The sequence below is a fragment of the Mastigoproctus giganteus genome, chromosome 14 (genome assembly GCF_048544385.1).
Source record: "Mastigoproctus giganteus isolate SK-2022 chromosome 14, ASM4854438v1, whole genome shotgun sequence".
NCBI classification, from domain to species: domain Eukaryota; kingdom Metazoa; phylum Arthropoda; class Arachnida; order Uropygi; family Thelyphonidae; genus Mastigoproctus; species Mastigoproctus giganteus.
The window spans coordinates 103924124-103951311 of NC_143588.1; the positions used below are offsets into that span (position 1 = coordinate 103924124).

At 35.8% G+C, this 27188-nt stretch overlaps 1 protein-coding gene across 1 annotated transcript in view; it reads left to right on the plus strand.

Moving 5' to 3' along the window:
• HDAC3 (histone deacetylase 3) overlaps positions 1 to 27188 on the plus strand; it is an 84947-nt gene that overhangs the window by 48570 nt on the left and 9189 nt on the right. The window contains exons 8-12 of the mRNA XM_090388837.1: positions 9198 to 9278; positions 11186 to 11259; positions 16066 to 16130; positions 23694 to 23842; positions 26250 to 26329. Of these exons, the coding sequence (XP_090244963.1) occupies positions 9198 to 9278; positions 11186 to 11259; positions 16066 to 16130; positions 23694 to 23842; positions 26250 to 26329 (449 nt within the window). The remainder of the gene's footprint in view (positions 1 to 9197; positions 9279 to 11185; positions 11260 to 16065; positions 16131 to 23693; positions 23843 to 26249; positions 26330 to 27188) is intronic.

A 27188-nucleotide genomic window follows, 5' to 3' on the forward strand; every position in this document is an offset into this window, starting at 1 on the left:
ATTCAGCGCATTAACATAACATTTCTTCTCTCCACTCATATTTGCATATAAAGGTGTAACGTTTTTAAAAAATAATCTTTAATAAAAATATACATAGCGAAAAATATTTGTACAGCTTACGTACAATCAACGACCTCACCGATCGGAATCTAGAGTGTTTACTAATGTATGAATGCTAGCAGAGTTCGTATATAATGGGAGTTGCAACAAAACAATCAGCATGTCCTTGAATCCATAACGCATTGGCCTACGTGCTGGCATTATAATACATACATACATATCAAATGTATTGGTGTGCAGTTAATTTTTTTTCAATTTGTAAACCACGCTATAGCGAAACCCGCGCTGTTCGAAACCGCACTATGCGTGGTATTCCTGTATATTACTTGTAGTTGGAATTATCTGTCTACTTCATTCACCACACAGGTTGATAGACATACTGTTTGGTGGCTAGATAATTGATAATTTGCACTTAGATAATTTGCATTTATCCGGATTCCTCCTTGAATGCTGCATTATGGCCTGTGTTAGTATTGCCATAACCAGCATGACTTGCCACATTGGCTCTTTAAGTGCTGTTGCATAAAAGAGCAAAAAGTGGAACTAGGTATTACTGAGTAAAATAAGATGAACATTATCATGAACCATTCTGACTAACCAGGCTTAAATTGTATTAGCATTAGCAAAGGCACATGATGCAAGAAAGCAAGCTTATATAGCATCAGCAAAAAAAAAAAAAAAATCCTTATTTTTCACCCATCCACTTGCTCCAAATGTTTGTCAAGTTCTGCCTTGAATCTATTTAAGCTATCAACTTCAATAACGACAGATGGAAGTTTGTTTCAGCAATCAACCACTCACTGGCTAAAGGCAAACTTCCGCACATCTATCGTACAACCGTCTTTTCTCAATTTGAATTTATGCCCTCTCAGGTGATTATTCGGAGCAAGAGGAAGAATCCCATCAGCATTGAGCATGCTCAAACCATTCAAGGCATTATACACCTCAATCAGGTCACCTCGCAGGTGCCTATTCTACAGACACTGTAACTTTCAAAACTTAAGCCTTTCTTTGTAAGAGCAACCCTTTGTTCCATTCACTAATCTTGTTGCCCTTCTCAGTACTCATTCCAACAGCTCTACATCCTTCTTAAAATGAGGCCTCCAGACCTGTATACAGTATTCAAGGTGTGGCCTGACCATTGCCTTATACAGAGGGACAATCACCTCCTTTTCCCTGAGCTACCAAGACACCATGAGCTACTCTTGCAGCTCAACTTTCTTGCAGACCATCTGCACTGCTCAGAAAACTTCATATCTGCCTGCACAATTACCCCAGGTCCTTTTCATTCTCTACCACTGTCAGTGTGGTAACACAGTTGATACGTTACTCTGTGATTACTGCTTACCATATGTAGTACTTTACATTTGCCAATGTTAAACTTCATTTGCCACCTCTCAGCCCATCTGCTCAACTTTTCTAGATCCTGTTGCAGCAGTGTACTGTCATCAGTGTCATTAACAACCCTGCCAACCTTCGTATCATCTGCAAACTTGGACATTAAGCCTGAATTTATAAATTTATAAATACAGAAAACAACAATGGACCCAACACTGAACCCTGAGGGACTCCACTAATAACATTAGTCCATGAAGAATAGTGTCCATTGATTACCACTCTGTCTTTCCCACTCAACCATCCCTTTATCCATAGCAGAAATTTGCCTCCAATGCCACACTGCTCCAATTTGTGCAGCAGTCTTCCATGTGCAACAGTATCAAAAGCCTTTCTAAGATCCAAGTATAGAATAACAAAGTTATTTCCTGCATCCAGTTCTTTTGTGACTGCATCATAGTATCGATCAAATTGGTCAAGCAAGACTTCACCTTAACAAAACCATGCTGTGTCCGAGCTATAACTGAAGTCTTATCTAGATGAACCTGCAGTGCTTCTTTAACCAGTGCCGCCATCAATTTTCCAGGAACAGAAGTTAAACTCACAGGTCTATAATTACTTGTGTCAGCCTTTGATCCTCCTTTGTGAATTGGGGTCACATTTGCACATCTCCAGTCCATGGGTACCTCTCCTGAGTCCAAGGAAGCTGTCATAATTATGGCTAAGGGTTTGCTTACTTCCTTTGCTGCCTCCTTTAATATAACTTGATGGATCCCATCCACCCCAGGTGCCTTTCTTGTGTTTATCTTCAACAATTTCTCCTCCAATTTACTCTCAGAGATTACAAAATTCTCTAGCTTACTGCCAGAGTTGAATACACCTCTGGCATTCCCCTCGCTGAATAACTCCTCATGTGTGAATGTCGATGCAAAATATTCATTCAGTTTGTTAGCTACCTGAGCAGGATCATCAACAGTTGAACCATCAATATCAAATGGACCAATCTGATTCATCTCCTTCCTTCTAGAGTTTACATAAGTAAAGACCTCTTTGCTGTTTTTCTTTGCATCCTTTGCCAAAGATTTCTCGTAATCTGCCTTCACCTGCCTAACCTCCTTTGTAACTTGGTTACAGACCAGCTTATATCTATCATAGGCTTCTGTGTCACATATTAATTTATATGTATCCCATGCATTTTTCTTCTCTGTCACATGTCTAATTAGTTCATCTGACATCCATTTAGGCCTAAATCTTGAACCATATTTCTTTGTTGGTATGAAAAGACCAGTGGCTTCCAAGATTAATTCTTTAAATGTTTCCCATTTTGAATTTGCTGTTGGTAACATCATCAGTTGGTTCCACCGTATAGAATTTAAATACTGTCCAAGACCACCGTAGTCACCTTTACGAAAGCAAAAACTCTTCCCTTTACCCTTGATGGTAGTTACCTCTTTGAGTAAATCCCACTTCAGCACACTGTGATCACTGCTACCTATTGTTTCCTTTATCTGCAGATTCTTGATGCATGAAGAATCACTACTGATAATCAGATCAAGAGAATTACTCCCTCTAGTTGCCTCCCAAACATGCTACTGTAGAAAACAATTATCTAATAAATCCACAAAAGCCTTGCTAGTGTGTGAGTGACCAACCCACAAATTCCAGTCAATATCCGGGAAATTAAAATTCCCCCATTATAAGACACTCTAATTTACTGGCCCACTTTATTTCTCTGCACAATTACTCATTATACTCATTGGATTCATTAGGCCTATAACACACACACCTACTCTCATTTTTCCTTTCCCAGTGCTTATGTCACACCAAACAGACTCGACATTGCATTGTCCACCAACATCAATTGGATGCACCTCCTTAAAATTTGTGTTTCTTAACTAACAGCATAACCCCTCCTCCCCTCCTGTCCTGTCTATCCTTTCTGTACACATTGTACTCCCCAAATTCCAGTTCTACATTTCTTATGTCTGTGTGGCACCATATCTCTGATATCCCAACAATATCTGCCTTTGATGTCTTGACTAGCACTTCAAGCTCATCGAATTTATTAACTATACTCCTAGCATTGGTGTTCATGCAAGTATACATGCACCTGTTTCTACTCTTTGTTACCCTAACACAGCCCATGTATTTACTTGTTCCACTATGACTCCCAGCAGTCCTGGAAATTCCCATTGCCTTGCTTTCCAGGCTGCTGCCCAATTGCATTTCAATAGAAGTGCAAGTAGTGCAAGAATCACTTTTACCTCTGCCAGCAGCTACTGTTAATCTATTAGTCTGTGTATCCCCCCAAGCTAGCAGTTTTCCGACCCACCTAACTCTGCCTCGATAGCATCAGCAAATATTCTTGTACCCTTTCTATTTAAGTCTATCTCATCCCTGTAGAAGCAGTCTCTCCTGTTAACAAGCACAGACCAGGGTGAGAAAAATTCTACCCCTTGAGCCTTCACAGTCTCTCCAGGGCCGAATTGATCGACAAGGCTCTCATCATATACTCCCTCCTATCGTGTCTGGGCAGAATTGCAGATGCTTTCGAATTCAACCCTAACGCATGGCTTTTTTTCAGCATTGTCTTGTACTTGTAATAGAAACAGAGTAGTTGATTTGGTTTGTGAGCTGGCATCGTGATTCCAAAGGAACATACTCAAGAATTACTTAAATGGAACAAATACATCTGTGAGATACCTTTTTGTTTTGATTATATAAAATTAATTTTTAGCTTTTTAACTGAAATTTAATGTTTTCTACTCAATTACAAAATATCAAGCAAAAATAAGAAAGAAATTAATAATGATTTTATCATATTTCTTAAACTTTTCAAGGTCATTCATTCTCCAAGTTGAAATACGAATACTTTCACATGATGTCTGGCAGGTGCCACACGAATGGTTGTTTTTGTCAGCTATTTGCATTTAGAGTTTCACCAAAACTCTAATTTTTCAGCTATTTACCATAGAGTTTTGGTTTAGAGTTTTGGTGAAACCAAAACTCTATGTAAAATTTAGACAGCTTTTGCTGGCATCTCAGACTTTATATAAGAATGTAAGTTGAATACAAGAAAGATAGACATTGCCACTTGCCTTGTGTCTGTTAAATGACAAACAAACAAAAAAAAAATTTATGCCACATAACTCATAGTATATTGAAATGGAAGTAGAAAATACTATATAATCATTTTGAGAAATTGGTGAGGAAAGGTATATGGGAGGATTAGATTTCATATCCAAATTTAAAGTGATGTCGGTTAGATATCATATTAGCAGCAGAAGGTTCAAGAAGAAATGATAATTAAAGGTTGAGAGAGTTGAAGGCCCCTTTACATTCTTGTGTGCTAGTGTAAAGACAATAGGAAAAAGATATTTATACTGAACAACTAGAATTAATGGAATAAGGTAAAAATTTACGAACTAAAGACTCCTGTGATAGCCACTCAAGTGCACCCTGCTGATATGAAGTACAAAGCTTACTTCATGAGAGGGCCTGGTATCAGGCTTAAAAGGCACAGTCCTGACCAACCTACATGAGTTGTACAAGTAAAATGATTTTTACAGCCCTCAAGAACAGAGGCTATTGTTTATTGGCTGAGGGTGTGGGCTCAGGTTGGTCTCTTGTAGGTATATTCCTGGGGCCTACTTAAAAGAGTTGCATCCTGGGCTTGGAATTGTGCTTATTTGCGTGGAGAGTAACACCAGTACCGTGGAGAGTATTACTGGCTAATAATAGTAGTAGCTGCCCCCCCCCCCCTTCATAATTATCATCCTTCCAGATAGTAACTAATCAGTGTCTCTTTTTTGTTTGGTGATGGTTCAAAGGCTGGCCTCTTGAAAGGTGCAATCCTTGCATGTTTTGAGGGCTTTAATCCTAGCTTTCCTGCTGTGGACAAGCACAATCATCCTCTCCAGTTACCCCCCCCCCCTACCCTAACATTAGCACAACTCTTAAGCTCAGGCTTCAACTTTTTCAACTAGATCACAGGACTGTACCACTAATGGCCAATCAGAACACCCATACCCTGATTCAATGAACACAGTACCAGCAAGTCTTTTGTTTCTTGAGAACTGTAGAAATCACTTTACTTTTAAGCCTCATGCATGCAAGATTGTGCTTTGTAAGCCTGACATCAGGCCCACCAGGTAAGCTTTGTACTTCATGATTGTATTTATCACTAAGATGCATCCACCTGGAATTCACATTAGCTCTAAAATTTATGAATTGTCAGCTTATATATTTAATTGTAGTGGTTTAATATAATTTTTCCTCCATTTCCTTTTGTCTTTATGCTAGCCCAGAAGAAGGCAAGTGGCCTTTGAAATGTCAGTGTAACACTTGCTTCCCTATCCCTTAATTAATACAGAGTATTCTGAAAGATACTCCAATGAATGATTCACCAACTGAAAGATATTCATGCAGTAGTAGATGGTAGCATACAAACCTCCTTTACAAAACTGAAACATTATTGTGAGAATAGGATACGTGATATTAATCTTAAACCACTTCCAGATGATAACGGATATCTCCAAGTTTTTATTCACCAACTGATAGATATTCATGCAGTAGCAGATGGTAGCATAATCACAAAACCTGTAATCATAGTAGAATTTGGGCTTTTGTACAATTAGTTGTCACAAAGCATACAAACCTTTTTTCTTTGGAAAAGCTGCTATTTTAGAATTTAATTATGCACAACTGCAGAATGACAGTAATGGCAACTTGATTTTCTCCACCACATTACCAAAAGAACAACTTGCTTCCTGGGAATTGATGTGAAAGAGGAGGACCAATTTTGTGGCTTCCCCAATCCCCTAATCTGACTCTTTTTAGATTTTACTCTGGGTATTCATGAAAAACTAGGTGTATATTCCACCTGTGCCAGGAACCATTGCAGAGCTTAAACAGTGCATGTGGGAAGCAGTTGGTCACATTGACATTTATATGTTGTGCCAAACATGGATAGAATTAAATTATTGTAGGACATCTGCAGATAACTAAAGATGCCCACATCAAACACCTAATTAAAACTTGAAGATATCTTCTATCACCTGAACATAGTTGCAAGTTTTGTATCATGTACCCTGCTCACAGTGTTTTTGTGAAAGAGGTTTGTGGACACCCAGTATTACTATTATTATTATTTAACCCATAGTTAATAAACCTTTGTTTCCATGCGTGTGTGTGTGCACGCACTTATACTCATTTCTTTTTAGAAAATCCTAATTGATTTAAAACCTTTAAAACAGGCTTCTTCCCTGCCTCTGCACAATGAGCTGCTTCTACTTAAAAATACCCTTAGAATTACTCTGTATAAGATGTTATGTGGGTTGCTGTGGAAATTGGGGTTCCTAAAATTAAATTAAAAATATAAGAACACAAAATATTATTGGATTTTTTTTTTTTGTTACTCCAGCTGAAGATGTACAGAGGTGACATGCTAGCAGCATGTCACTAGCTCAGCTACAGTGATAAGGGCTTGCTGCAGTTACATTTCACAAGTTCAACGCAGGATTTTCAAAGTATTGTGCTACATAATTCTGTTAAGAAGTGAAAGGGGAAATTTAAGAATTTTCCTAGTGTCCACATTCACACAGAAATAAGATTCATAACTTAGTAACTAACTGAGAACCAAAGACATTTTATTGAACAGTAAACTGAAGCAAGACTGCAGAATATTATCAGAAACAGAATCTAATGATGGTAATAGACACTATTTTTGCTCATAGTGGGTATCACGTAATGTATTTCTGCAGTCACACCATTGGATCTGGTACAGTGAAAATACCACTATGTAGTTGTATCCCCAAAAATCCTCCCTATATGTACAAAGGAAGGTTATTCCAAAGAACAGAAATATAAGGAATGAATGAGGAAAAGGAAATTGTAGTTTGACTTTAGAATTGAATTGGGAATGGATATTGACAGTTAACTTGACTAGTTCGTTTGCATAGTTTGTTAATTGGAGAGATTTTTCGGAGAACACAACGCCAGTCATGGAAACAGTATTCCATGGTAAGAAAGATTTATGATTTGTACAGATTCAGTAGCTGTTAAGAAGAAAAATTATTCATTTAATTCACACTCAATCAATCTGCAAAAATGAATTGTACCTCTACTTTTATCTTTGAGGCTTATTCTTATACAGAGGTTATTTTTTTTAATTGTAATACTTGTTCAGATTCAGTCATTTTCCATGTAGGAGAGTAAAGCAAAGGCAAAGGTGTGTAAAACTAATACCCCATGTGCTCGGTTGACGATAACAGATTCGTCTGGGGAGATTTGATGGTGCTCCTCCCAAAAATGTTCTGCCACAGCAGACTTCCCATAATCCGCGGTCTTTATCACATTCATATGCTCCCCCAGATGTTATCGTTGACCGGTCACATAGATTTTGGGACTGCAAATGGCTCAAGAGCTTGCGGATTTGTTCCTCTGAGAGCAATACCATTAATAGAGACAGGGGAATCTGCATTCATTCCCTCTTCGAGGCAGTGGTTCTTGGACGGGATGAGCAGTTCCGCCTGGCAAGCTCCCAAGCCATTTCCGGTTCCAGTGCACATGGGGAGATACTGCCCATGCTCCTGTAGAAACACGTGCTGAGAACTGTGAGCCTGCTGATATTTAAGGATGTACAATAAACCTCACTGTTGAAAAAGGAGGCGGATGCCTCTGAAAGCTGCTGTGTTTTAGCACTTTTATCATCCTGTGTTTTATCTACATTGTTTTATTGTAAATTATTCTTTGCAGTTTAAATTTCATATTTTATTGTACAGACAGTTACCTTTTTATTAGTTTTATCCAGTGGAATTATATCATTCTATTTATTTCATTTGTTTACATCATTATTATTTTAATATAGCACAACACTATTTATATTTTTAATAACGGTTGGTGTAGGATTGTGCAGTTATTATAGGGTGTTAGTTTCATGCACTGATTTCCTTTACATTTTCAAAAAAGGCACTATGATGTATGGTAAAAAATCAGTCATGCATAAAAAATTAAACTCTTTCCCCCCGATATAATGCTTTTCCCCCTAAATCACTTTTATGACTGGTATTGGAGTGTGGAGTTAATTTTTATTTAAGTTTTATTGGGATGGAGAGGTGGAGGATTTTAAAATTTTGTGTGATGGGGTAGGTAAGCTGGCCATGATCTGGTGGTTAGCATGTGCAACTGCAAGTAAGGTAGTTCCAAGTTTTAGCGCATATTCTAACCTGAAAATTGCATGGCCTGTTGTGAACTGTGGCACCAAAAAAATTCACCCCTTAATTCATTTCAGCATGAATAGAAGTACAATTGTAGATGCACCACTAAAATAACTTTGAAAATTGTAGGTGGTGCACCTGTAAACCATTGTCAGATTTGAGGCTTATGGATAGCCAAAATTCTCTGTAATTCAGATCCAGAAATTGTTTAAGTTGAATCAAGTGATAACATAAATAGATATATAGGATGTTATTACATTAAAAATAAATACAAAAGAGTAATATTATAAGGTTTTTTTAATATTTCTTTTAAAAATTCTGATTAATTTTTGGAAATTATTTCATTGTAATGTTGAAAAGCCAAATTAGAATAAGGACAAATTAATATTTAAGAGCATTTATATACAACATTTTGATTTCTACAAAATTTTAAAAATAGCATTCATGAAGTCCCTCCACACAGTTGGCTGCAAGTGGGAAAACTCTCCCACTGTGCCCACACATTTTCAGAAAATTCAGTTCTCAAAAGGTTAATTGAAATTATCGCTACAGCTAATATTTAAAATGTGGTTACTTTGTTTTCAGGGGACATGTATGAAATAGGTGCTGAAAGTGGTCGTCATTATTCTGTTAATGTACCTCTGAAAGAAGGAATAGATGACCATAGTAAGTAATTATTTCCTACTTTTAGACACCAGAAATTACAGTTTTACATGCTGTATGTGTGTGGGGTATACCTTCACATACCAGGAGTATTATTATTTGAGAAGGTTGTTTCCTTTCATATATTTCATTATTTGAAAATAAAATAAAATTAATTACAAATGTTTGTATGCATGTAATCCATATTTATAATATGTTAAATACTTTTCTTTTATTTGTGTACTCTCATTATAATTATGTGTACTGCTGTTCACCCATATTTATAACTTAATATTATACATTGTTGGTCCACCACAAGTTAAAGTATTTCTGCTTTCAAGGAAAGAATTGGTTCAACTTGAAAAACCATAGTATTGGATCCTGAATTGGATGAACAACCGAATAATGCATTGCCTATCCATTAAATATAATATAATATAATGTAATATAATATAATGAAATATGATATAATAGAACCAAAAGTTTGAGCAAAATTTTATGAAAAATTAAAACTTGCAGAAAAAATTGAATGAAAACACTTTATTAAAAAAATTTATCGTCTTCCCAGCAATAACCTTTTCCCAATGAACTAAGTTTATAAATACTACTCCTATAAAACTTGCAATTTTTTATAAATGAAAAAATTATTCAGTTCAGTTTCCACTGTCTCTTGGTTTTTAAATTTTAGTTGCATGTGGGGGTCGTTCAGCAATAAGGAAAAGCGTAATGGTGAAATGTCCATGAAATACGAGGGTGGGATAGAATTTCCCATAACAGATTGGAGCTTGTCTCAGATCACTCGAACCATGTGAAGCTTTGCATTGTCTTGAAGGAACACAGTCTCTTTGATGTTAACTGGTGCTGGCTGTTTTTGAAGCAGTGCATCATGAATCTACTGTAGTTGTGCTAGGCAGATGTTCCTTCTGATTGTTTTGGGTAGAAGATTAGAAGCTTAAAATCTTCTGTTGACTTCAAAATGTACAGCACAGATCCACAGGATGATAACCAGTAATATGATTGTTTGGTGTTGCTGTACATAATTTATTTTACAGCACACATCAAGATCCAGTCCAAAAATGGCCCATTATTGTGTCAAAAAGGAAGCAACAAGCAAATTGATAGTCTCTGAAGTTTGTCAGTTGTGAGTTTATGTGGAATGCATTTTCTCAGTTTGTGCACCTTTCCCAGTCAGTGAAAATGCAAATGAATAGTTTCATCACTTTCACATTGGTCTTTCTGCAAGCACTTAGCATGTTTGGCTATAATTTGACTTACTGGCACCTTGACTCATTGTTATCAGTGGCAGAGAGTTTCTCCTTATGGGGTGTGTCATAAAATGACTCATCACCTGATTTAAATGTTTTTTAGCCATTTTTGGCTGCATATACTCACTGCATCTTCTCTGAATGCCATGTGTATCTTATCAGCTGTTTATGTAGTATTTGTGCCCAGTTTATCTCATAAAGTAAACATGCTTGAAAAACTGTAATTGGAGCAACCATTTCTTCATCACTTTTCACAATTTTACTAAACTGCATTTCATGCTTGCCAGGTGTCACTTGTACTTTCAAAGTGCATTGAACGACAGTCTCTGCCATCTACAATGGTTTCCGCATAATTTTTGCCGAAATGTTAACCTCAAAAAACTGCTAATTTAATTTGGTCACCTGTATAATAACAATGTATAATATAATTATTATATTATACATTGTTATCCCTTTGGGATAGCAATGCTATCCCTTCTTCAGGTCAGATGAGTTACAGTAGAATGTTAATATTAATAAACATTCAATTTAAGATTTATATCTGAATTGAATAAAAAAAATCTCTCACACACACACACATGTTAAAAAGTAATGATTTAATTTTAGTTTCTTTTATTTACAGATGTAGTTCTTAGATGTAATTAGTCTAAGCTTTTATTCTTCTAGGTTATTTTCAAGTTTTTAAACCAGTCATTCAATCAGTGATAGAATTCTATCAGCCCACATGTATTGTATTACAGGTGAGTGCCATGTGTAAAATTTTTATATAGATTATATTAATTTTTGTGGTATAAATTAAGTGTGAGAAGATATTTTGAACCGAAGTTGTTCATTAAAAACTTAAAGTATATTTTATTTTATTTTGTGAAATACTTTCAAACTCTTATGTTACTAAATTATTAACACAAAAGCTGTAGTTTTCACAACTACACACATTGATAGAGATCAATGTGAGTAATGTGAATATTCCAGGAAATAACTTTCTTGAAATTAATTAGAGCTTAGTATGAAGCACACTAATGAAGTAGTAACACTTCATTAAAATTTAATTAGTAATTTATTACCACAAATTAATAATTTTGGTTAAGGCATTGTTATAGGCAGAATGATGCAAATAGTCTTGGGTAGCATGAGCCGAGAGAGAACCCATTTCACTTGGATATTTGTTCAGCTCTTCTTTGAAAATGCTGGGTAGCAATTTTTTTCGACAACTATCCACTCTTTTTTGTAAAAGAGAATTTTATCCTGGTTACTGCTCCCTTTGTATCCTGTTGTTTACTCAAAACTCTTAAAAAGCCATAAATACTTCACTGAGGGCCCCTGCATAGATATCTAGTTTCCAAACTTTGCAACTTACAAAACTGGAGTCAGTGATGCTAAAATTATTGATTTTCTTCTAATTTATTTACAAATATAATTTTTAGATATTAGTCTGTCTTGCTGTTCTAAGTTACTTTCAAAATGTTTATGTAGGAGCACTTTTTTTTATGAAAATACTCTTATTGTCAAATTAAATAAAATGTACTGATCTGAATTTTTAGTAGTAAGAGTTCTCACATTATTATTTAAAGAATAGCATTCTCATTTTCCAGAAATGTTGGTGTGAGGGGAAGAAGAAATTTAAAAAAAAAAAAAAAAAAAAGTAGTAGTTTTATATGGGTAGTTCATATATATTTTCTACTTGGGTAAGTAACATAATGCAGTCTTTTAAAAAGAAGAAATGGCATATGAACTTTAGATTTTTCACATCTGCTTAGCTGAGATTGCATTCTACTAATTATCAGTGTAGCAACTTTCAGTTAGGGATTTGTGAAGTTATGATATAGGCACTTCTCCAAGCAGTGTAGACAGGTAGCAAGGAAGGTCCATGATTGTCTAACAATGATTTATCAAACAGTTGCTTGTATAGGTAAGGAAATCTTAATCCCACTGTGCAAGCCAATTGTAAGATCGCACTTAAAACGATGCATTTTTTATACGGTGGTCTCCAAATATGGAGACCACCATATAAAAAAAAATAATAATAATAAAAAAGCGAACATTTTGGTCCAAAGTTGGGTAACCCTCTTGGTGAGATCTACAAGAGGATCAAAAAAACTTCATTTTGGAAAAACTTCAAATACAGAGGTTACAGAGCTTAGCAACCAGGCACCTTAGAGGAGACCTGACTGAAATCTGTAAGACTCTAAAGGGGATAATAAAATGAATGAAGCAAAGATTCCAGAACTAGGAGGTGCAAATTCAGGTTATGGGAAAAGAGATTTAGACTGGATTCATAGGAAGTTTTCTTTTACCCAGTGATTGATAATTACTGGGAAAAGTTACCTCCATGTGTGGTTGAGGCTGACAGCTTGGGGGAAGTTCAGAAGTCAGCTAGATAGTTACCTATGCTACTGCAGGAAAAGTCTGTGGCTTCCTTGTTAATTTTATTAATTATCTTTTAACAGTGTTCTTATACTATTTAAAAATATGACCATATTCAAATTTAAAGTAGGCGCCTCCGTAGCCAGGTGGGAAGGAGCAGCAGTGCATAGCACATGCTTCTTGATTAGATCGGGGTTCGAGCCCATCACCACCAAATACGGAGGATGTGGAAAGGTCAGGGAATGACCACCGCATATCCCGGAGCAATATGGCCTTAGTTGCTAATGCTCCAAATAACAAACAAACAAAGAAATTTAAAGTTCTTTTCATATGTTTATATATTTAAATTGTATATTACGTTATCAGGAGGAAGTAATACTTTTCTTACTTCATCAGAATATAGGATAACCAGAATTCTTTGTCATTATTGCTGTTGGAAAAGAATCAAAGCAGATAAGTTCCAATGTATTTGATAATTTTTCTGGAATTGGGACAACAGTTCTATTGCTTTTCCATGCGTAGTTCAGTACCAAATGCCACTTGGATGTGATGTGTTTTTATACTGTTAAAAGTCATCCAGTTTTTGAAGGAATAGCAGCAGGTACTGTCAAAGATTTTATAGTGTGAGAAGACTGTAGAGAATAGAGGCACCAGTTTAGTAGCAATCTGATTGTCCAGATATGTTTAACCCTCATATGCATGGGGTTTGAGCCAATCCCCAGTGCTAAAACATGCAAAAATTTTTTGGCCATTTCAGCTGAAGTCCCAGGTACCATCAAGTGAAGTTCTGAACTTTATATTAGCAGCAGTGAAATGTATTGACATTCAGTGACAGTGGTGAAGCAGCAGTTTCATGTTTTTGGTGGTTTTATATTTCAAGGTGCTTTCTCCATAGGGAAACTGAGTGGGAGCAAAGAGTGTACATCATTTTATTGCTGGCAAATGGCAATAAAATGATGTAAACTGCCTGCATAAAATATATTTATCTTCAGCTTTCACCACTGAATGCAATAGATAAAATTTATTTTTGTGGCAAAGAATTTTTTTTTTTTTCTTTGTTCACAGTATAGGTCACCTTTTGCTGTCATAGCCTGCAGTTCTCACATTACACAGTAAGACAGATACAGAGGGAATTATTTGAAGTGAAATATGTTTGCATGCATTGACAAATTTTTCTGGAATCTCTACTACTATGAGGGTGAGGGAGAAAGGAATTTCTGCATAATATGTAGTTGTTGTCAGTGATCATTCTTAGGTAGGAGCACTTGTTCCATGACTCTTTTTTATGTTCACTTTTGGAGGGGGGAAATAATTGCCCTGTAATATATCACTGTCCTTTGAAAGATAGCTCATCTTTTTTTTTTTTTTTTTCATCTCTCAAAGAGATGACACCTGTAGAGTTTGTTTTCACATGTCTTAATGACGTCGCACCTGTAGATTTCCCCCTTTCTGGGTGCTCGCTCACTCGTAGTGGTGCTAATTGGAAAGGATGATGGCACTTTTCTTTATTTTATTGCTGGCAAGCCTTTATTATGAGCTTTCCATGTTGAAAATAATATTTTTATATTTATCTTTTGCGTTAATAGCCAAAAGCAGTTGCCTGTGTCTGAATCTCTCCCTCTCCCCACCCCCCCACCATCACTGCCAATGCGATTAGGGAAATGAGATCCCACATCAGATCAGTTTCAGAACAGTTTCAAAGCATGGAAAGGAAATAACTTTGTACGTGTTGACATCAGTTGCACAAGGCTCTCCATCTGTGTATGCCAGGGTGAGAAAGTAATTTCCACTTGACACTGTAGCAGTCAGTTTTATAGTTACAGGGAAAGATGTTCTCGTAAGTTCTCTCCAAGTAAGGATACCTGTAGAATTTCCACATATGTAAGTGAAATTATGCTTGTAGAGCTTCCCCTCATCGTGTTACAAAAGCTGACACACTTGCTGATGGGTTAAAACCCCTTGGATTGTACAAAGTATTTAAAAAATAATAAATAAACTATTGCTTTTATGAATTTTATAAGGAAATCTGACATTGTACTGTTAATGGCCAAAAAAAATTAACTAGTATTCAAAAATGGCCTATTCTGTAAGCATTCAAATTTGTGGTTGAAGCAATCTCCATATGCTTGATTATGTTATGAAAGCTGACATGCTCTATGACTGGTTAAACCTCTAGCTAAATAGTTCAAAATAGAATTTTTGTTTATACATAAAAAAATGAGAAAAATAAAAGGGTTCAGGTGAGGGTTTGCAAAGATTGAACCATTAGTCCACACACACACACACACACACACACACACACACACACACACACACACACACACACACAAAGTTCTGGGGGGAATTGGCAAATTCTGCATATCCTTGCACAGTTTTTATTAAATTTGAGAGAATTTCAGTTAGAAATTTAGTCAGCAAATAAACAGTAAAACTGTAGTAGAACTTCTCAAAATTAATAGAATCTTGCTGGTTAAAGCCTACTCTCTTTTTTAAGAGGTTAAAATATTAAGTTCCAATAGTAAATAACCTTATGTACTTCAAGGGTGGGGGGAAAGAAGTAAATACACAACTTTAAAATTTAAAATGTAACAGAGAAGCAAAAGGCTTTTGCTTATAAGTACATATTTAAATATTTTTTTGCTTTTTTGAGAATTATCTTATAATGATAGAATGACCTACCTGAATATAATCATTACTGATAAAATTGAGAAAGTACTGTGACAATTCCATCTATATTTTATTTGACCATAATTATATTGGTAGTTTCTACAAAGTCACTCAAAGTGGTGATGGCAGTATAGTCACTTTTCTAGAGGTATAATAATTATAAATTGAATCTGGAAGGAGGGAAGGAGAGAGAGAGAGAGAGAAAATGTGTTAAGATGTGAATTTCACCACTAGGTGCACCTGTTGTCCATAATTGAAAAGAGCACTGTTGAATTAATATAATCTCACTGATCACCATTTAGAAGACAGACTAGGTATTCTTAAAATCACACCGGGGAAAGGTGGGGGGGGGGACCTTTTCCTATAGTGGCTTCAAAAAGATTTCTCATTAGCACAAATTAAAATGTATAATAGTATTTGATCTCTGTCTCACACACAAGTTCCTTCTCCTTTTTTTGTGTTTATGTGTTTAGATGACAAATGCTTGAAATATTTCTGAATCACTTTTATTTTAGTGTGGAGCAGATTCTCTTGCTGGAGATAGACTGGGCTGCTTTAATCTAAGCATTAAAGGCCATGGGTAAGTTGTAATATTGTGCAATCGTAGACTTTATCTGATTTTTTTTTTTTTTTTTTTTTATTATTATTCTACTCGCTTTCAACATAATTGTGACTGAGTACATTCCTCAGTGTGCTTGAATCATTAAATTAAAAGATTATCTTTCTATTCTATTGCATCACAAAAAAGCTTTATCCTATCACTTCCCACATCGAATTTTAAAGCAAATGTCTTTATAGATTCTTTTTATTTTTTTATATCTGACAGTCTATTGCTTAATATGATAATTAAGCATATTTTATAATTTTATAAATATGTTAATTAAGCATATTTTGGGACTAAAGTTGAGTTGATTTGGTAAGGGTTTACTGATCTCGATTAATTAGGGGAGAGGTCATCCGGATTAGTGAAGCAAAAGATAGCCTTAAAAGAGCAAAAACTTAAGAGTATATGTAAATGAGAAATCTAATAAATAAAATATAGGTGCTGATTAAAATAAATAAAAAAATATATCACTGTACAGCCTTTATTTAAATAAAAAGATATTTTATTTAAATAAAATTAAATATTTAAATTTTAAATTTAAATTTTATTTAAAAAAGATTAAATAAAAAGATAAAAAGATCCGGATTAATTGGGGGGAGAGGTCATCCAGATTAAGGGATAGTCTGGATTAGCGAAGTAAAACATGAAAAAACTTAGAAAAAATTTAATGATATAGGTAGTGCTGATGAAAATAAATAAAAAATATCACTGTAGAGCCTATATTTAAAAGCTAAAAAGACAATATATTTATCCATCAATAGATGACTCAGAAGTTGTACTTGTTTTTGAACATAATAATGCAGGTTTGAAGAAACTGTCACATTTTGTCTTAACTGATGTCTTCTGCTCTTCTTTAATTAGGATCTTCCTCACAGTTTTTAGTTGTTCGTAATACCCTCTGCAATTTTTGCTGAAGAGTCCACATCATCGATTATTGCATCAGTGCCATCTCTTGCGAAGCTAAGAAGTTTCTTCTTAATTGTAGATTCTTGTAGTTCATCTAGTTCATTATCTGATTCTTCTTTCATAGCAGAATCATTAATAACATCTACAGCAATTTCTTCCTCTGTCAGAAGCTGAAATCCAGGATCTCCTTTTCTTCCAGTGCAGACCAATCTTGGATATTTTTTTGCGTTACTTCGGTCTCTCCAGCTGCCCTCAACACAGTCTCAAAGCCCTCTGGCTCTAATCACTTTAAAGTCAGTATCACCATCTGTATTTTGCAAGAGTTTTTTTTTTTTTTAACCAACCTTCACTAAAGTTTCCTTTATAGTGTCCCTCCATGCATTGGCCCAGTTGAAGATAGCAAACTTGATATTGTATGATTTGATATTTTCCAGTTCTTTTTAAATGCCAATTTGATACACTGCTTTTTTCACTTCCCACATCGAATTTTAAAGCAATTGTCTTTATAGATTCTTTTTATTTTTTTATATCTGACACAATCTGTTGGCTAATAACAAATTCTTCAGAAATTTTTTTTTTCCCAGGAACACCATTTTCAAGTTGTTCTAACGCTTTGAGCTTGTTAATGATAGTTAAAGTAATGTGATTTCTTTTTATTCCACTTTTCAGTTCTTTAGAACCCATAATTACCTAAAATATGTTAACGTATGTAAATATATGCGTATAAAGAATTACGCAAATGAAATGATGTAAGCAATAGTATTAGTATTAGTATTTGTAACGGCCGTATGGTGCAAGAAAGCCTATGGCTTATGCTGCACCAGCCAAAAAAAAAAAAAATCCGAACAAAACAAAATAACATCTGTCTGACTCAGAATCAACAACGATACTGAACAACACAAAAGACAACGTAATGTATGCTCCATCTCTCTGTGCACAGTCAGAGTAATTCATCTGCTTTCCTAAATCCTGTATGTCTTTCAAAGTACTCAACTGTGAACAGAATTTTTCATATTTCCGTCTGGATTATACGACATCCGGATTAGCAAGGGGTTACTGTATATTATATGCTTATAAGCTATCTGACCCTGTGATCTAGAACAGACATGAGGGTTAATCTAAGTTTTTTTTTTTTTTAACACCATAACAGTGCCCATCCTTGGTGCTTGTCGAGCTGCTGACATCAGTTTAGCTTTTCTGTATTTAACTTTTTCGAACCACCTTGATATTAATTTGTATTGATTTAAAATGTTACTCTAATAAAAAAATAAATAATAAATAAAAGATTTAAACTTCCGCTTGACCAGATTCACCATCTACAGTTTCATATTTTTAATTATAAGTAGTCCTCTGCCTATGACATGTCTATTTATTTTTCACTTTAATGACATTATGAAAAATGAAAGACGTACCACTATGCAACAACACCACATAAGGAGTAATTGTGCTAACCTCTCACCACCCTATTCATTATTAAGAATAAGTGTACAAATTGCTATAAATCCTGAGTGGGAAGCATTCAAGGAATTAATCATGGAAACTACTAAAAGTTTCATACCTATTAAGAAATATTGTTCAAGGTTTAGGCCTAAATGGTTATCAAATAAACTAATGAGACTCGTGACAGAGAAGAAAAATGCATGGGATGCATATAAATTATCAGGCGACACAGAAGCCTATGGCAGGTATAAGCTAGTCTAATAAAGTCACAAAGGAGGCAGGAGAAGGCAGATTACGAGAAATCTTTCGCAAAAGATGCTAAGAAAAACAGCAAGGATTTCTTTACTTATATAAACTCTAAAAGGAAGGGGATGAATCTGATTGGTCCACTTGATATCGATGGTTTGACTGTTGATGATCCTGCTCAGATAGCAAACAAACTGAATGAGTATTTTACATCTACATTCACATTATGAGGAGTTATTAAGGTTTGAAAATGCCACAAGGTTATCAAATTGTAGAAGGGTGCTTAATGATTTTGTAATAACTGAGAGCAAAGTGGAGGAGAAATTGTTGAAGTTAAACATAAGAAAGGTACCTGGGGTGGATGGGATCTATCCAATTATATTACAGGCAGTGGTGGCAAAGTAAGTAAGTAAATCCTTAGCCATAATTATGAGAGCATCCTTCGACTCAGGGGAGGTCCCCACGGACTGGAAGGTGCCTCCGTAGCCAGGTGGAAAGGAGCAGCAGTGCGTAGCACACGCTTCTTGATTAGACCGGGGTTCGAGCCCGTCACCACCAAATACGGAGGATGCGGAAAGGTCAGGGTATGACCACCGCATATCCCGGAGCAATATGGCCTTAGTTGCTAATGCTTCTAAAAACCAAATAAACAACAACAACACGGACTGGAGATGTGCAAATGTATCCCCAATTCACAAGGGGGAATCGAAGGGTGACGCAAGTAATTACAGACCAGTTAGTTTAACTTCTGTTCCGGGTAAAATAATAGTCACTGGTTAAAGATGCATTGCAGGATCATCTCGACAAGACTGCAGCGATAATTCAGACACAGCATGGGTTATCATATACTTGGATTTCAGGAAAACTTTTGATACTGTTGTGCATGGAAGACTACTGTACAAATTGGAGCAGAATGGTATTAAGGGTAAATTGCTACAATGGATAAAAGGATGGTTGAGTGGGAGAAGACAGAGGGTGGTAATCAATGGGTGCTGCTCTTCGTGGACTAGTGTTATTAGTGGAGTCCCACAGGGTTCGGTGTTGGGTCCACTGTTGTTTTGTATATTTATCAGTGATATTGATGAAGGTATATCAGGCTTAGTGTCGAAGTTTGCAAATGATACAAAGGTTGGCAGGGTTGTTAATGACAGTAATGGAAGTGTGCTACTGCAACAGGATCTAGAAAATTTGGGCAGATGGGCTGAGAAGTGGCAACTGAAGTTTAACCTTGACAAATGCAAAGTACTGATTATGGGTAGAAGTAAACCCAGAGAAACGTACTAACTGTATGGTACTACACTTAAGGTGGTAGAAAATGAAAAAGACCTGGGAGTAATTGTGCAGTCAGATATGAAGTTTTCTGAGCAGTGCAGCCAGGCTGCGAGGGCAGGGCATGGGGTTTTGTGAATGATATGTAGGAATTTTGCTAGCAGGGAAAAGGAGGTGATTGTCCCTCTGTATAAGGCAATGGTCAGGCCATACCTTGAGTACTGTGTACAGGTCTGGAGGCCTCATTTTAGGAAGGATGTAGATTTTCTGGAGCATGTACAGAGAAGGGCAACAAGATTGGTGAGGGGAATGAAGGGATCTTCTTACAGTGGGACGAACTGATGATGTTACCAACAGCAAATTCAAAATGGGAAGCATTCAAGGAACTAATCTTGGAAGCTACCAGGCTTTACATACCAACCAAGAAATATTGTTCAAGGTTCAGGCCTAAATGGTTGTCAGATGAACTAATGAGACATATGGCAGAGAAGAAAAATGCATGGGATACATACAAATTAATGGGTGACATGGAAGCCTATGATAGATATAAGTTGGTCTGTAACCAAGTCACAAAGGAGATTAGGCAGGCAAAGGCAGATTATGAGAAATCCTTGGCAAAGGATGCAAAGAAAAACAGAAAAGAGTTCTTTACCTATTTAAACTCAAGAAGGAAAGGGATGAATCAGATTGGTCCACTGGATGTTGATGGTTCAACAGTTGAGGATCCAGCTCAGGTGGCTAACAATCTAAATGAGTATTTTGCATCTACGTTCACACATGAGGAGTTATTCAGGAAGGAGAATGTCGTAGGTGAAGTAAACATTGGCAGTGAGCTAGATGATTTTCTAATAACTGAGAGGAAAGTGGAGGAGAAATTGTTGAGGATAAACATAAAAAAGGCACCCGGGGTGGATGGGATCTATCCAGTTATATTAAAGGAGGCAGCAAAGGAAGTAAGCAAACCCCTAGCCATAATTATGAGAGCTTCTTTGGACTCAGGGGAGGTACCCATGGACTGGAGATGTGCAAATGTAACCCCAATTCACTAAGGAGGATCAAAGGCTGACACAAGTAATTATAGACCTGTTAGTTTAACTTCGGTTCCAGGAAAATTAATGGAGACACTGGTTAAAGAAGCACTGCAGGATCATCTGGACAAGAATTCAGTTATAGCTCAGACACAGCATGGTTTTGTTAAGGGCAGGTCTTGTCTGACCAATTTGATTGGATACTATGATGTAATCACAAAAGAACTGGATGCAGGGAATAACTTTGATATTATATATTTGGATCTTAGAAAGGCTTTTGATACTGTTGCGCATGGAAGACTGCTGCACAAATTGGAGACGTGTGGCATTGGAGGCAAATTGCTGCTATGGATAAAGGGATGGTTGAGTGGCAGAAGACAGAGAGTGGTAATCAATGGACACTGCTCAACGTGGGCTAATGTTATTAGTGGAGTTCCTCAGGGTTCGGTGTTGGGTCCATTGTTGTTTTCTGTATTTATAAATGATATTGATGATGGTGTATCAGGCTTAATGTCCAAGTTTGCAGACGATACCAAGGTTGGCAGGGTTGTTAAGGACACTACTGATACTATGCTGCTGCAACAGGATCTGGAAAGGTTGAGCAGATGGGCTGAGAGGTGGCAAATGAAGTTTAACATTGACAAATGTAAAGTACTACATATGGGAAACAGTAACCCCAGATCAACGTATCAACTCTGTGGTACTGCGCTGACAGTGGTAGAGAATGAAAAGGACCTGGGGGTAATTGTGCAGGCAGATATGAAGTTCTCTGAGCAGTGCAGACGAGCTGCAAGAGTAGCTCATGGTGTCTTGTCAATGATATACAGGAATTTTTCTAGCAGGGACAGGGATGTGATTATTCCCTTGTATAAGGCATTGGTCAGGCCACACCTTGAGTACTGTATACAGGTCTGGAGGCCTCATTTCAAGAAGGATGTAGAGCTGCTGGAACGAGTACAGAGAAGGGCAACAAGATTAGTGAATGGAACAAAGGGTTGCTCTTACGAAGAAAGGCTTAAGTTTTGCAAATTACAGAGCCTGGAGACTAGGCATCGGCGAGGTGATCTGATAGAGGTGTATAAGGCTTTGAATGGCTTGAGCATGCTCAATGCCGATGGGATTCTTCCTCTTGCTCAGAATAATCACCTGAGAGGGCATAAATTCAAATTGAGGAAGGACGGATGTCGGATAGATGTGCGGAAATTTGCCTTTAGCCAGCAGGCAGTTGGTTTGTGGAATAGACTCCCATCGCTTGTTGTTGAAGTTGATAGCCTAAACAAATTTAAGGCTCAGCTGGACAGGTATTTCGAACGAACGGAGGGGTGAAATGGGAGTAGTGGTTGGGTTTTTTTTTTTTTTTTTGCTGATGCTGAATAAGCTTGCTTTCTTGCATCATATGCCTCTACTAATGCTAATGCTAATGCTAAAGAGAGACTTAAATTCTGCAAATTGCAGTGACTGGAGACTCGGCATCTGCGCAGTGATCTGATTTAGGTGTATAAGGCCTTGAATGGGTTGAGCACGCTGAATTTTGATGGGATTCTTCCACTTGTTCAGATTACTAATTTAAGGGGGCATAAATTCAATTAAGGAAAGACATGTGGAATAGATGTGTGGAAATTTGCCTTTAGCCAGCAGGTGGTTAATTGCTGGAACAAACTTTCATCTGTTGTTGTGGAAGTTGATAGGTTAAATATATTTAAGGAGGAACTGGACAAACATTTTGAATGGTTGTGTGAATTTTTTTTTTTGGCTGAAGCTGCATAAGCTCATGCACTGCTTTCTTGCATCACATGCCACTACTACTACTACATGCCACTTTACTGGTGAAGAAGATGCAGAGTTTCAGTGAATATTATATGTTGTGTAAATAATTGCACATGTGTGATATTTATTATGAACAATCTTGAATGCCTTTAAATCAGATGTGTAAAGATATAATATGTAAATAAAAACCACTGAAAATAAACGTCACTTCAGATAGTCTTACTAGACTATCTGGAGTGGTGAGTATTATCATTTAGCACTCCTTTTTTCTGACACCCAAAATCTTGATGGGATCTAGCAAGGAAATTCGTACATTCATTAATTTCTTGTTTCATGTATGAAGTTGTGTATCCTAATTAGTTCTATTTTAGTTTTTATTTTATCTTGTTTTATATTAATTCTTTTAACTCTTACTGAATAGTTGCTACTTTCCATGTATTAAGCTGTTATCTTTTTACTGTTACTCGCCTATCTGTTGTTACATACTTGTTAATGTCTAATGCGAACCCCTGGTCATGATTGACAAGATAGAGACATGCAATAAAAAGTATAATAATAATAATGTCCTTTTGTTGGAGGAGATGGATACGGATAAACAAAAAAAAAAAAAATGCTTTGATGGAGCTGTAAATTATTTCATTTCTTTCAGAAACAGATAATACAATCCCCTCCCTCCCTAGATTGTTGTAAGATGTAATAGAAAAAAACAGTTGTAATATGTTACTTGATCCATTTTTTTTTGACTTCATTTCAAATATCAAGTGCATGTAATAAAAGTCAAAATGCAGTAAAAATCTTGTTTCATTAAAAACAGTTTTATTAATTTGTCAACCTTTTATTAGCTAGAATGTTATACTTTCATCAGTGATTCATTTTATACTAGGGAATGTGTGAAATTTGTTAAAGAACTAAATCTTCCTGTTCTTGTTCTTGGGGGTGGAGGATACACAGTGAGAAATGTGGCAAGGTGCTGGTCATATGAAACTTCTCTACTTGTTGAAGAAAATATTAGCAATGAAATTCCATATAATGGTAAGCCTCTCAAAGTTTAAAGGAATATTATAAGTAATCTGCTTTCTTTTTTTAAGAGACTTAAATATTTTATTAACCGGTGTGGTTAATTGAATACTTTGAGAACACTGCATTTCTCAACTCACCCTGTCATATTATACATTGGAAACATTATATTGATGATAATTTTGCTGTTATTCTTTAGAAAAATGAAGATTTTCTTTTACAATATCTTTTCTTCTTTTATTAAATTTACTATGAAAAGCAGGTAAACTAGGCACTACTAGTTTTTAGATATGCTGGAACAAAGGAGTGGCTTGTGCTTAACAGCTTCATTTTACTGGAAACCAGTGAATTGGTGTTCTTTAGGCTAGAACACTAATTATGTCTCTTTTCTTGAAGTAGCACATAAAAATAAAACAAGTGTGTAGTCTTATACACGTGGCCTAACAAGATGTAGCACTACAGCTGACATAGTCCAGGATTGTAGAGGATTAGCAGGATTTTGGTTGCTGTGGATTCCTTTTACATATCTTAGACAATTTTTTCACAGGAATTTAATAACAGCCGCACTACTGTGAGTCAAATTTTCACATATACTTGCATAATATAATTGCTCTAATATCCAGCTTTATTGGATGGATTTCTTCAGGATGCTATGTACATATTATATTCAGTGTATGCAACTTCCTGAATAGAAACAGTACTCAGTAACAGTGAAAATATTCATTCCAGAATTAAAATGGTGGGGGGTTACTATTTATAAAATTTGGTGCCCAGATTGTGGCACGAATTCAGCCAGCAATCTGGTCACTAAATTACCTGAATGCATAATGTGAGTTCAGATTTTTAATAGCTTGCAAGTTTTCATTTATAATTAATTATACTGATTGCACAAGTAATTGTAACATAATGTGAAAAGCTCAGGACTAACTGCAGTGCTGAATTTTTTGATTGCGCAGTCTCAGATCATCTCTGGCAAGGAGGCCACAACATCAATCCCTGAGCTTTCACATTATGTTTGCCAGTTTAAATGCTACACTCAAGGGGTTTACTGTGCTCCATCTTGTGTGTTATATTGCCATTACATTTTAGCTGAAGAATGCAACTTGTGCTTTTTAAAGCATCTATTAGTTATATATTATTTACATGCACATTTATTTTATTTCCATGTTATATAATTACTCCATGAATTCTGGTAATGTTTTCTAGTGTAATAAAATAGTTTAAAAATTTTGGAAGAATAAAATCCAGAAACAAATTAAGTATGCTGTATTGAAATTTTTAGCTTAAGTTAGTTAAAGAGAAAATTGATTTATGATATGCATGCAGGTTTTTAATAGCTTACAAGTTTTCATTTATAATCGATTATATTGGCTACATAATGTATACATTTAGTACAAATAGTAGCAAAAAAAGCTTATAAAACAACAGCCATTAAAAAAAATTACTCACTTTATTTTCCCATACGTTCTAATAATTTGTCCAATCATTTAAAGCACATCTATTGTACAACCATCCTTTTCTGTCATGCTTAAGTCCTCTGGTTTGTGTTGTCTGAGAAAGAATAGGGATGTTATCAGCATGTAGTTTACTAAATCAATTTAAATCCTTAAACAATTCAATCAGGTCTCTTTACAGGTAACAAATTTCCAGGTGCTGCAATTTACAGAGTGCAACTCTTTCTTGGTAAGAGTACCCTTTTGTGTTTCTGAATAATCTTGTTGCTCTTATCCACCCCATTACAAGAGATCTATATCCTTCCTAAAATGAGGTTTTCAAACCTGTATACAGTATTTAAGATGTGGCCTGACCTTTGCCTTCTACAATGAGATAATCATCTCTTTACCCTTGCTGGTAAAATTCTTATATGTTATTAACAGAACTCTATTAGTGGTCCTCACTGCCTGGCTGCACTGCTTAAAGAACTTCATGTCAGACTGTACAGTTACTCATAAGTATTTTTTCCCTTAAAAGGGATAAGGATAATTCAGAATAACCAAATGGTATGCTATTCTGAATTTTGGATAGCAGTATCCTAATTTACCCAGATCTTGTTGAAGTAGCATACCCTGATTATTCTTGTTAACCACCTTGCCTACCTTTGTATCATCAGCAAATTCAGACATTGAACTTGAGATGCATGTGTTAACGTGTATCCTTAAAAGTGCAAGTCCCCTTGACTTACATTTTTAAGAATTTATATTTTTAACGATAGTAAATGACTCAGATTTTCTTATTTAATGCAATATTTCCTAAATAGGGTATTCCCAAGTGGCTCTAGAACTGTCAAAAAATTGAATGTTACCTGTTCTAATTGTTCCACTGTAGAGAAATTACTGTTTGTAATGTACCATATAGAAAACACTGATTTATGAATACACAGATGAAAACATATAAATTAACTTTTCTGACTATTTATTTTTAGAATACTTGGAATACTTTGGTCCCGACTTTGCATTACACCCAGAAGTTGTGACTAGGCAAGAAAATGCCAATAGTAAACAGGTAATGAAAGTTTCTTTTCTCATGTGTATCTTTGATTTTATATAATTGTGTAAGTATGGATATGACTAATGAAGATGCCTGATGGCCCTGCTGTTTAGCCTTTAGATTTTCACTGGATAATTGTCATTCTTTTTCTTCTTTTTTTTTCCAAATACTGTACCTTCAAGCCTGCATTATGAGAGGAAGTTAATAAATAAGGCAAATTTTCATTTTTAATTGAGACAGGTTGACAATCATAGTTTGTATTCTTGTAAATACTGGAACCAACAGTTACATCAGCACTGCAAAAGCAAAAATAACAGTAGGAGTGTGTTATAGGCCTAATGACTTGAATGAGTACAATGAACAATTGTACAGAGAAATAGAGTGGGCTAGTATATTAGAATGTCTTATTATGGGGGATTTTAACTTCCCAGATATTGACTGGAACTTGTGGATTGGTCACTCACACACTAGTAAGACTTTTGTGGATTTATTGGATGATTGTTTTCTGCAGCAGCATGTTCGAGAGGCAACCAGAGAGGGTAATACTCTTGATCTGGTTATCAGCAGTGATCATTCGTGTATTAAGAATTTGCAGATAAAGGAACCACTAGGTGGCAGTGATCACAGTGTACTGATGTGGGATTTACTTAAAGATATAATTACCATCAGGGGTAAAGGAAAGGGTTTTTGCTTCCGTAAAGGTGAGTACAGTGGTCTCAGACAGTTTTTAAATTCTGTACAGTGGGATCAACTGACAATGTTACCAACAGTAAATTCTAAGTGGGAAGCATTCAAGGAATTAATCATGGAAGCTACGAAAAGTTTCATACCTGTTACGAAATATTGTTCAAGATTCAGGCCTAAATGGTTATCA